At 36.2% G+C, this 12742-nt stretch overlaps 2 protein-coding genes across 2 annotated transcripts in view; one reads left to right on the forward strand and one right to left on the reverse strand.

The window, feature by feature from the left end:
- Positions 1–756: 756 nt before the first annotated feature.
- TOMM34 (translocase of outer mitochondrial membrane 34) lies at positions 757–12574 on the reverse strand. The gene is made up of 7 exons (XM_039351315.1): positions 12306–12574; positions 9707–9806; positions 8575–8727; positions 6684–6850; positions 5903–6050; positions 2674–2800; positions 757–2247 (listed from the first exon to the last, which is right to left on the reverse strand). The coding sequence occupies exons 1-7, from the start codon at positions 12424–12426 to the stop codon at positions 2143–2145; spliced, it is 921 nt and encodes a 306-aa protein (XP_039207249.1). The 5' UTR covers positions 12427–12574; the 3' UTR covers positions 757–2142.
- The window catches only part of STK4 (serine/threonine kinase 4), a 65296-nt gene continuing 63568 nt past the window's right edge, over positions 11015–12742 (forward strand). The window contains exon 1 of the mRNA XM_039351313.1: positions 11015–11518. Within this exon, the coding sequence (XP_039207247.1) occupies positions 11493–11518 (26 nt within the window). The 5' untranslated portion in view covers positions 11015–11492. The remainder of the gene's footprint in view (positions 11519–12742) is intronic.

The raw sequence follows: 12742 nt of genomic DNA on the forward strand, positions 1-12742 counted from the left end.
GTTTATTGTGAAGAGCCCTGGGTCTTTCAGCCTATGGCATACTGTATGCCATAAACCAGACTCATGATAAACTTTTATTTTCCTGACAAGTATGGTACCATCATTCCAGAGCTATATTTCATACTACCATTTGGGCCTATGCTTGTGCTCAGTTTGGGGATTTATGTGATCCAACTCCAGTTGGCTCCAAAAGAGGGAAGGAAAACTGAAGACCCTGTCTGGAAATTGGGTATTCATCTAGGCTGTATTTATGCCACACAAGTAATGGCTCTTTTTTCTGATGTTCTATCTGCCTTAATATGTAGATCCACCAGGATAATTAATTCCATGTCAGTGCTATACTAAAACCTGACTGAAACAAATCCAAATAATTTATTTCCTCCAAGGCCCATTGAAGCTGAAGCCTGATCACCTTCTCCACCTTTCCAAAAAAAGGGGAGGAAGATTGGTTGAAAATCTTCTAGGACAATGATATCTCAAAGAAAAAGTAGATCGACTATCCCATCCCGACCTCCCACAAAGTGGAAACTTTCACAAATTATGAGATTTTAATGGGTTTAAATTTATTTTTTTGGGGGGGGGGATAGTATTGTTTGGCAGTTATAGGTGCTAGATGTGTTTCTGGTGTAGATCCTTTCCCTCTTGGGGATGAAATAACACAATGATAATGTATGGATGAAATTAGGATAAATTTCTTTCAAAACAAAGAGATACCCAGTATTATAACACCAAAAAAAGAAGAGATTTGGAATATTCTGAATTTATATCCATAACAGCTTGTTTATTTTGAAAGTTAAAAATAACAGGGTAACTTGATATTGTAAGCAACAAGCTTTATTCCTTTCAACAAGGCCCAAGGAAAGACTTTTCCTCTCTCTCTAAAATTTTTAGGAACAAATCATACTCCACATTACATTAAAAATGGATCTTCTCAAAATGGACAGCTCACTATGCTTGGTGCATAGTCTCTACGCTGTAAAGGCAAGGCTCTTTTCTCACTAAGACAAGTAGTAGTAATGCTCTAAGTGGGTGTCTACAGACCCACTTTGGAAAAGCTGCAGAGACAGCGTAATTTGAGTAGCAACATCCGCATAGGTACTGTAGAAGATGTAAGGATTTTTTAAAAGTGACATATTGGTAAATCTTAGATAGCATTTCTACCAAATAGCAAGTGGATGTTCAATTCTCCTACTCAAGTAGAGAATCAGGATAGTAGGCTGAATACTAAAAAAAATGTGTTTTTTCTTCTGCTATCTATTCTCTATAGCAGGAAAGGAAAATATGTAATCACCTAGAAGATGTTGCCAAATTACAGCTGCCCAACAAACCCATCTAAACATGGCCAATGTGAGAGATACTGTGAGCTGTCCAACATACATGACTCAGTCCTCTCTACAGAGATGTTTTTTTGAATTATTCTGAGGGTTTGTTTTGCTCGCAGGAATCTAGGTTGTAGATAAGCAACCGTAACAGATGCAAAAGCATCCCTGAGATTGGGCCATTCTCAACTGATCCTCTCTTCACTCCTCCATCACATGAATTTTAGCTTATAACAAGGTTAAAATGAAAAAAAAGTATCTTTGAAAAAGAGTAACATATTTCAACATGTATTTAACTTCAGAGAATGTGAAATTAAGCTTAATTACCAAGAATTGAACAGGTAAACTGCCAAAAGGTATAGATAAAATGAAGAAAGGACAACATGCCATTCTATAGTAAAGGACAAAAGCATTTTTAGATTTCCAAATAATACATTGAAGACCAAAATGCTCCACCAAAGCTAGTCGACAAAAATTAAGGCAAAGCAGGATCTTGAAAGTCTTACTTCTTGTTTGTTATGCTAAGACTTTCATCAATCAGCCACTATAATGGTTCTGTCTGTGCAAACACACTAGGAGTACATTGGACAAATTAAAAACAATTCTCTAGAAGAGATACTTGCAGCCTAGCTCCTCTTCTAAATAATTTGCAGATCTCAAGAGATAACATAGAATTTTTAGAACTGCAGGAGGAAGAATGGACACTTTTTATAAGGGAAGGAACCAGAGAAACATCAGCAGGTCTAGGATTTTGCAAATGCATCCCAGTAATCTTTTTAAAAAAACAAAACACATATCAGAAAAGCACAATGTTCTAGCTATCTTATTTTAAAAGCTTGTTTAGTTCTTGTTGTAGTTTCTTAGCAGCACTGTTCTCTGGTTCAATTTTCAAGAGGCTGTTGATATCAGCTTTGCTGGATTTATAGTCCTAGAGAAACAGAAACAAAATTGTAAGAAAAATACCTTTGGTGTATTTTAATGGATTAAAATACTTTGATGATTTTGTTGAAGCCATACTGTTCTAACTGTAAATAATATCTGCCCCTGTATGTACTGTCCACTTTTATAAGCAAAGAAAGAATTGTTTGGAGTTGTCTTTTTAACTTACACAGAAGAACCACAAACTCCCACCCTCCAGCAAAATATGATAAACAGCTCCAATAGCTGTCTGCAAATTTGCAGGATGGTTCTTTAAATGCAATGCAATAAAAGTGATCTACATTGTAAGGAATATTATTTACTGAAAATCTTAAGAGAACCCAATGAAATTATTTCCTTACCAACTAATATAAATCTGAGTGCCCTATGCTGACTGTGCACTTATTTAAAACTAAAAAAAACCACAGTTCTTTACCTTAAGCTCTTTATATGCTTGTGCTCGTCTGTAAAATGCCTTGACGCTCTTAGGATCTATTTTAAGGGCTTCTGAGCAATCCACAATTGCTTCTTTGTACTGCTTCAGATTCAGGTAACAAAGAGCCCTGAAATATAGAAAATAACCTATAAATATCTTCAAAAACAATTGGTTACAATTTAGGATTCAAAGTATTGATTCATCTCTTCAAGACTAGTAGTGCAAATGTTCCATTTGTATTTTCAAATATTTGGCTTTAATTATACTCCTATACAATACAGTTCGTTAAAAATGTCAAAAGGCTTTATACATCTTGCAACATATCTACAATTTCTGAAAAGCTTGTCCTCCAAATCTGTTTCCATATCTGTGAAATTATAATAGATGTAATTATTTGGCATTATTTGTCAGCACCAGTACAGTATTATTTTATTTATATAGTGACTTACTATTTGTTACCATTACATATTTATTGTTACTACACACTTACTAGCTGAAGATACTGCAGTTATATATACTCTGAGCAATATGCTGCTCTAAATTGCTACATCTTTCAATTCATGCCTATAAATGATAATACATATTCTAAAAATGTAGAATGCTGTATCTAGCCAATCCAATTTTTATAGCCAACAATTCTCTAGAATTTTTTTTTTTTTTACAAATATAGTGCAGCCCCTCCATGTAGCATTTGTTCACAGGCACTTTGAACTTTCAATCTAATTTTCAGAGTCTTCTTGAAAATATTACTGAGCCCTTTGGAAATGTAATAGAAATGGAAAACTAAATATTTGATCCTATTTTCGTTGTTGTTATTGTTATTATCCTACATCAACATTTTTCATAATAGCAATTTTAAGATATGTGGAGTTTTGAAAGCACATGTCCACACATTTTAAAGTTGCCAAGCTTGATAACCAGTATCCCACATCAGTCCACTGCAGGATGAAGGCTTTTTTATTGATGGTTATGTAATCTATCATGTTGATCCAGTGCAGGTTGATAGGCAGAAGTTCTTCAACTTCTAGGATTGAATCACTCTGCCAATTTCCATGCCCAAGGGAGGACAAGAAACTGGATCTCCCTACTCCTAGTCTTAACACCTTAACTTCTTACCATGCTGGCTCTCAGAACAGCACTATTTACAGCACTATAAAATCCCTTGTTATAATGTACTTTTTGGATTTTGTTTGGTATGCTGTATAATTGAATTTAACCCTTTACTTGTGCTAGCTTAAAAACAAAGCTATTTTACCAGTGTGTGTTTTACTTGGATAGATGGCATATAAGTTAAATAAATAAATATCACCAGCAATTTTCTCACAGTCCCATACAGAACAAAAATGGAACCTTACTCTACCAAAAGGATTCTCACCACTGCATTGCACCCTTTGGGAACCGCTATTTATTTCATTATTATTAGCAGCTTTTCTAATTCATTATTCCTATGTAATGCAAATGGAGGGGGGGAACTGCTCTTTTTCAGTTATGAGAGACAGATAAATGTCATGTAAGTAGAACAGGAAAATGCTGTTCTAAAATAAAGAGCTATAGAAGAAAAATAAAGGACATGTGTAGGTGTGTTTTCCATGAATAAAATATTTACTAAAGTGATCTGCCTTCAGTATAATTTTAAACTGACAATCAAATGATCTCCAGTCCCTGACACTATGATAAAGTACTTTGGTTCATACATTAGGCAAAGCTGTAACGTCTTATCAATCAGTCAACTTTCTGAAAGCCTCAAAATAGCAAAAATATTCATTATATTGCTTCAAATTATAACAACAAAGTAAGAGATGGAAATTATATAAGCATTATATTATAAAATACAATAAGATACACTGATGAGATTGATTTCCATCTTCCTATGGGTTTTTTTTCCCATGTGATGGAGTTGAAAAATAATTTTGCTATTTGCCATTTAAACATTTATACTAAAAACTGTCCAGAACATCTGGAAATGTTTGCGTTAAGGGAACAGACTATCATGACACTGTAGATATCCACATGGAAGAGGTAGTCATCAGTTTACGATAACAATTTGGAGTAGAATTGCCATAACTAAGTGACACAGTGATAAAGCACAATGCCAGGTGATTGCGCCGCTTAGCAACAGCAGTTCTAGTTGCTGTTGTTAAGCAATGATACATGACTACAACGTCTGACTCCCTTTCCTGTTGACTTTGCTTGTGGGAAGTCAGCAGGGAGTATTGCTGGCTGCAACATCGAGGACTGCAGTGGCTTGAGGACTTTTTGCAAGTCCTCCTCGTTCAGTGCTGTCATAATGATCAAAAAATGGATGTAAGCTGAGGACTACCTGTATAGAAAACAGGCAGATCTGAGCTTTGTTCTTGCAACTCACCGGAACAGTTTCCTTCCATGCACAGAGGGGAGCTGAACTCCTTCCAGGGATTGCAGAAACAGAGTTCAGATCCCAAAGATCTGAGCTCCATTCCGGCAGCCTGCCAGAGCAGTTCGTTTCCACACTTGGAGGGCAGCTGAACTCAGCCGGCAGCTCTTTCTGTTTCTCTGCATAATGGTCTGGGAAATTGTTTAATGACCACAACCAGGAGGGCTGGGATTGTGATTATTGAGGAAGGCAGTCATATGGGTATCGCTTAATGACCCCTTTACTCAACAATCGAGATACTACCTCATAAGTCGAGGACTACCTGTATGTTTGTTATTGAACCATGCTTTTTATATAAGGAAACCATTTATTTCATTCTTTGCCCTTGGGGTGTAAGGTTTGGAGATGCTATTCCAAGTTCTCATGTTCCTCATCATATTGACATATCTGAATTATATCTTGTTATCTCTAATAAGTAATCTAAAGTAATGTAGAAGTTTAATGGAGATCAGTGAGACTGTAATTTTTGTTTTTAATTCAGATTGGAATTTATTATATCACTGGATGTGTAAATCTCAAAGGCCAGTGTGAGTGATCACCATTTGAACAGCCATCATCCTTGAATAACTCAAAAAATTGCAGCAAGCTATATAAGAGTTGCATAGAGTGTTGCTCATAGTGATGCTAGCTAATACGTATATCTTTCTATGACCGATTTAAAGTTGAATATAATTTTAATTTGTAAAATAATACTTATGAATTATATTACACATAATTAATCAAATTGTGATTTAACATGTGATGTCAACTCTACCAGTGGCATCATCTGATTACTTAACAGTCAAGCTATTTTTCATTTGGTTACATAAGCATTACCTGTTAGTGTAAGTTGTGCATTCCATCTTGTAGAGTTTTATGCTCTCTGTATATTTTTCAATAGCTTTCTTATAGTTGTTCTTTTTCACAAATTCATTTCCTTCTAGTTTCAGCATATTTGCTCGTTCAGTTGAGGCAGCATTAGGCACTGGAATTCATATTTAAGAAAAAAACAGCAAACTAATAGTAAAATGAAAACATTTCATTGCATATTTATTATTCTAAGAGAAAAACGAAAATCCAGTCCTGAATGCTTAGGACTTTGAATGACAGTACTTAAGATCGGACTGTATCATTTCAGAAATTAAACATTTCTGCTATAGAATATGATACTTCAACTATCAACAATTTCAATGTTTTTCCAGTTAATTGGAATTAATTAATTCTCTGAACTAGAAGCCACTTGTAGTGCATGGAATAGTAAGTTTTGCAATTGTCTTCCTAAAGTCAATTCATACATGATGCCACTCTATTTATTCTCTTTAAAAAATCATGTTTCCTATTGTTTAGCAGAGCTTAAGGAACACAAATAACCACATGCTTATTTATTGATGTGATATGTGCTGATAGCAAGTTTTGTACATGTTTTTATCAGTCATTTTCTACCCAAAAAGAATGTCTCTTCCTCCACTCCAACAGCCATTCCAAAATACCATTTGTGGTTCCTTGGAAACACAACACAACAAAAATGAAAGAGACTGTGGACAACATTTTAGAAAAGTATATATGAGCTAAAGATGCTTTAGTCACTTACCACTTAGTAGATGAGACGGCTACTGACCTTGATTTGTTACAGGACCAGAATTACTTGCTTTGGCTCTTGGAGTATCTTTCTGGCTTCCAGTAGGAGGCTCCCACCTTCTCTGAGCAGAAACGGGAACAGTTGGGATGGGGGGTAACTTCTGGCGCCATTGAAGACCATCTTTTTCCAATAAAGCCTTTGTCATTCTAAATGAAGAGAACTATATTTAAGCTTATTGTAATGCATATTATCTGCTGCAATATCTTCTTGAAGAGATGAAGAATCACCCCCAGAGGAAATAATCTTCTTACAAATGTTTAAGTCTCTTGCACTAGCTCTTAAAAGAGTCAGTATTTACTTGAATACTTTCCCAATTAGTGACTCTTGGTGCCGTACATTATAAAATATAAACAAATGAAAACAGTATAAAATATATATGGCACCAAGTAAAACTTTTACTATGGATGCATACAGCCAGGAAACAGGGGCTTTCATATGCTCAGGGCCCCAGGCCTGGGCACACAACCAAGCCTTCAAGGCATTGCAAAACACCAGCAGGGTTGGGGGTCATCCTGATCTCTTAAAATAGAATATTCTAAAGAGCAGGGGCTACTTCCCAGAAGGCTCATCTCCTGTTTCCCACTAGTAGACATTCCTTGGCTGGTGGGACCTGCAGGATGCCCAACCTGCCTAACTGAATTGAACAGGTAGAAACAATTGGGCGAAGATGGTCCTAAGATGAAAGGCTTTAAATGCAATAATCAGCACCTTGAATTGCACTCAGAAACACACTGGCAACCAGTATAGCTCATGAAGCAATGTTACATGTGTCGAATATCTAATACCCTGTATATTACCCATGCAACCGCATTTTGCATCAGTTGAAGCTTTTGAATGATGAAGGGCAACCGTTATATTGCAACAGTCCAGATGAGAGGTCATGAGGCCATGAATGACCCTGAGCAAATATGTCGGGTATCAACGAGATGGTATCTGACTTTTACAGGTCAGAAATTGCAATACAGCCTATTTATTTATTTATTAAATTTCTATGCCACCCATTTCGCCAAGGTACACTCTAGATGGCTTACAATTATTCTTTTGACTGGAAGGCCAGTCACACATAATGGCACTCTCTGCCCCCTCGCTTGCATTTGAGATGTTGGTCTTTGGAGATGATGCTTGATGAGATTGGGAGAAGTTTACAACCCATAATGGTGGTGTGGAAATGGGATACTGGGGCTGCATGTTATCCTCTGCCCATCTTTGAAGTAATTTATGAAAAATTATTTTTAAATGTTATCTGGTAAACAAATTTGTGTCTATTATCAGAAAATAAATGAAGAAAGATTTTGGTTGCTAAGTTTACAAAGATTTATTGGTCATATATTGTAATAGCCATTTCATGGCATTCACTTAAAAACAAACAGGTGGCTGATTAATAATTTCTTAGTTATTATGGCCATTTCTAGAAAGTTTATTTCAATATAGTATTCCCAAGAAATCACTGATTTAGTTTATGCCTGTCCTCCACATTTGATGGCCTCCGTGTTGACAGGGTTCTAGCTCAGGTGTGCTAGGGGGAAAATTGGTGCAAGAAGAATAATGTGTCCCCTTGAGTTTCTGGAGGATAGAATATAATTCAAATAATTATATAAATAAATAATAGTCTTTGTTCCAAAACATTTCCTTTCAATGCAGAACGTTTTATATACCTCTATACATGGCATGCACCTTACCTAAATGAGGCTAGAGTATGAAGGGTTACAATTCATGCTAAGTATTTTGAATGTCAAATCCCATAATTCGCAGACATTATGGGCTAGAATCACAGACTGTAGGAGTATAGTCCAATTCATCTCAATGGCATCAAATTTGCAAATCATTCAGTCATTTTTGTGTACTCATTAGATACAAAGAAAGGGATTACCTATTGACTCCATCATGTGCAGCCTGTACAGTGCAATCAATCTGTAGTACCGTTTTGTAGTCCACATAAGCTAAATTGTATCGTTCAAGAGCTTCATAAGCTGATGCCCTCCTCAACAAAGGTTTGATTCCAAAAGGGACCAGATCTAGAGCGCTAATCAGCAGAGGAGAAAACAATAGTTCATGGGAGCAGAAAAGTTAATATTCATATTTAATTCCTGGAAGGGTTATATACATAGAAGTACCATTAATACAAATAATATTTAAATGCATCTAATTTAACATTTGAAATTTGGCTGAATTATCCAAACAGCTTTAAGTATTTGATCCAAGAGGGTAAAATATCTATGTGCAGCTTATCTCTGGAAAAAGTTTCCAAGGTATAAGAGAAAATAAAAACAGAGTATGATATATAATTATTGGGCTCACGATATAAGAGCTGCTCCATTACAAATCTCCCCACCCCAGAAATGGCTGTTTATCACCTTTACTAATGCTGAATACATATTTATTTATTAATATTAACTTTCTACTCTTTGACAATATTTTTTTTCTTCTGAATCACCTATCAAATAATTGGAATGCCAAATCTGCTCAACTCAATCAGTTGCACAGACAAGTCAAGATGGTAAGCATTTACCCAGATAATCACCAGGGATGATGTCCAACTTAATGGCACCTAAATAACAAACATGACATTCCCATTTTTTTTAATATTTACATTTCCCAAACATAAGAGGTATAGTGCTAACTCCATGTCATCAATTAAGAGGGCTATTGCTATCTTAAGGATGCACAGCAATCCATTTTTAAATCTCTCCTACATTTACTGGTTGTCAGTTGAAGGAATACATATCTAACTCTCAGGATTACCATCTTCCGTCTTCTCTTCTCTCTAATAAGAAACTATTGACAACTGGATATATAGAAGTATATGTAGCCTCTACATAGAAAAAAAGTTAAATATGGAAGATAATTTTTCACAGTTCTGAACAAGCAGAATTAGTTACTTTCTTTATAGCAATCCCAACTAGATTATGAGAAACCTCAATCATTAAAAAGCCAAAAAGTAAAAAAAACAGGGATGTATGCACTACTTTCATTCTCCTTTTCTTGCGAGAGCAGCTACTTACGCAGAGCAATCCTTAATGCAAAGACTACAGTTCCCATCTTTCAAATAACAGGCAGCACGATTGGAATAGAGAACACTTTTTTCTTCTGTGTTCACATCCCCTATGTATAAAGACAAGTGTTAAACTATAACAAACATGTCCTAAGAATAAGAACAGCATTTGTCTATGGTAAGGTACAGTTGAGTTTGGCATACTCTCCTCTCTTTGAGATACCTTTTGCTGTCTACATAAATCTTCAAGTCCAATAATTTCTATCTAGCCTAATTGGGAAAAAAATAAAAGGAATTGTGTGGCTTGTGAGTAACAAAATTTTCTCTATCACTTCATTATCCTGAATATATTACATTTTTATCTTGTGCCAATTGTGAAAGAACTCCAATAATCAATAATGTCTTTTTATTTGGAAGTTGTATTAGTCCTCCCTAGCCGTCCTATGACTGAGCTAAATTCGTTTTTTATATAATTTTGGTAAGGATCATTGAAATGTAGTTTATATAGATTCAGATATATCAGCATCTCCAGCTAAGACTAGAAAAGACTATATGATCAGAATAGACATTACTAAACTTTTTGAACCAATGGTTTCACTTGATATGACATTCAACACTACTCAGTCTTATATACTAGCTTTCAAAGTACTGTTGAATATTCCTATAAACATGGCTAAATAACCAATATGGTCTGCGATTTCTTTATAATTTTTTAATACAAATGTCAAAAAATAGAAATACATGCAATCAAAAATTAAGTTTTCTTACATATGTTACCTTTGCTGTTTTATATAGACTGGGTACCTAAATGATGCTTATATACAATTTAAAGTAGAATTTATTCAAGGAAAGAGACAGAGCTAGCAACTTTTTGCCTTATTTTTCAAAAGATAGCATGTAAATGTTTGTATCCATTATTCACACATGATTAGCAACAAAGAAAATATGATGCCTAAACAAATTATGGAAATACTTTACTTTTATATGATCTTTTCAAACAACTATAATTATATATTAATTACTTAAAATTTTTTCTCAGAATATACAATATTAGCATTTTATAAAGATATAAAGAAATGGTCCTTAAAAATGGTCTTTATGTTACAAAAGGCCTTTTAAGTCTTCTCTACTTTCTTTCATTTATTTACTAGATATCTTAGGCCTATGTTCTATCATAATAGAATGTTGCTTTCTATTTAGAAAGCACTATCTGGTGTTTAGGAAAAGACTACAACTACAAAGGCTACAATTGCATAAGTCAAAGGGAGACAAGGCTAAAGCTAGAATGTAGTTAGATAAATTTCTGTTCCTCACCTTAGAGTCCATAAGGAACACAGGGAGCAGAAATAAACAGAAAATACTTAAAAATGAACCACTCCTATTAAAGCTCTGAAGCTCAGGGCAATAGAAAGGAAAAGAAACAGAAAGTGCTTCATTAGAGCTATCCAACTTCTGACTCCACACTTAACTTTCACTTCTGCCAGTGGCCAAAAATCTCTCATTGTGACTGCAGCAGATAGCTTTGCTGACATAATAAGTCTAAAGCTTATTATGAAAGAGGTTTCAGAGGCTCCCAGTAACTTAAGACCAGGAAATTATGAAGACCTAAAGTTCTTCTTATATGTCCACCACAATCTGCCACGTTTGGTCTATGTAGTCCACTGGCTGCAATTCCAAGAATATGTAGCAAGAGAAAGAATGCTGTTCCATTTTAATCCAGAGGACCATAAAGCACTTCTTATCTACCTAAGAAGTTGGTAAAAAAAAGCCCAGAACGCTCAAACCCAGCTAATGGGATGGAGTTTTTATATTCTGCCATCAGGTACTGTTTAAATTATTCTGGGTATCCACATTTATGTAGCGGTAAAATCATCTTTGTGGGGTTGTTTGTGCATTTATACTTCATGATTCTCAAGCTTAGTTATAGTTTTATAGTCTAAAATATTAGTCACTAACCTATTTTTTTAAAAAAGAAAATGTCTGGGCAAGACTTAAACTCAGAGTATATGCATTGATATAAATTGGAATTCATCCAGGAATCTGTTTTGAAATATAGCATTACTAGTGTAAGCCCAGGCCAGACTCGATTCTGAATTATGTGTCCTTCCAAGCTTCTGCTCCTCTCTGACAAAATTAAAGGCAATGGCCCACACACTTTACTATCCAATTGCTGATTCAACAGATTCAAGTCTCATCTCTGCCAGGGAATCTCTCCTCCTTAATTTCACCCACCTATGAAATGGGTGAAGTCATTACCCAGAGATATTCTGAGATAATCCGTAAAGGCCTTTCGTGATTTTGCAAATTAAATGTGGAATGTAAACGTAAATAATGCCATCCATCCATCCATCCCACCCCATCTTACACACAACTCATTTCCAACACGAAACAAGTATAGTAAATGGAGTCAGACTTGGTGAAATAAGCCGGTACCGAGCAAGGAGCGACCCGATGGCTGAGGGTAAAACCCTTTCTATGCCTATCTAAGGGGTTATAAGAGAGGCAATGAGGCGACTGCCTCAGAGTCCTAGTCCGAGGTCTCCCGTTCCTGATTTCCCGCCCCGGACACCGAGCGAGGCCTTGCGGGGCTTCGAATTCCAAGCCAGTACCTGCCGCTTCCAGCAATTCCAGAGCTCGGGCGTAAAGCGCAGCCGCCTGGCCGTATTGCCCATTGCGGAACTGTTCGTTGCCCGCTTGCTTAAGGTCGGCGATTCGCGACGCAGGAGCCATGAACTCGAGGCGAGGGAGGTCTGAAAAAGCCGGCACCGGCTGGCGGCGTAGAAACGAGAAGACGCTTCCTTTCTCCGTGCTCGATTTAATTAGGGGCGGCGCAAGCGACCGACGCCCCGCCTCCCTCCTTTAAAGACGCCTGTGCAGCGAAGGTTCAGCATTATAATCCATGCATCAGATTAGGTAATGGTGGTGGTGGTGGTAGTGGTAGTGGTAAGATATGAAGCTAGGGCATTAGACTACGAGCATGTACTCACCGGGAGGTGAACCCAATTGAGTATTTCGAGCTCCTTCTATGGGAGGAAAGCCCAGTGCA

The sequence above is a fragment of the Crotalus tigris genome, unplaced genomic scaffold (genome assembly GCF_016545835.1).
Source record: "Crotalus tigris isolate CLP2741 ecotype Arizona unplaced genomic scaffold, ASM1654583v1 scf7180000018371.15429387391:27106975, whole genome shotgun sequence".
In the NCBI taxonomy this organism is placed as follows: Eukaryota; Metazoa; Chordata; class Lepidosauria; order Squamata; family Viperidae; genus Crotalus; species Crotalus tigris.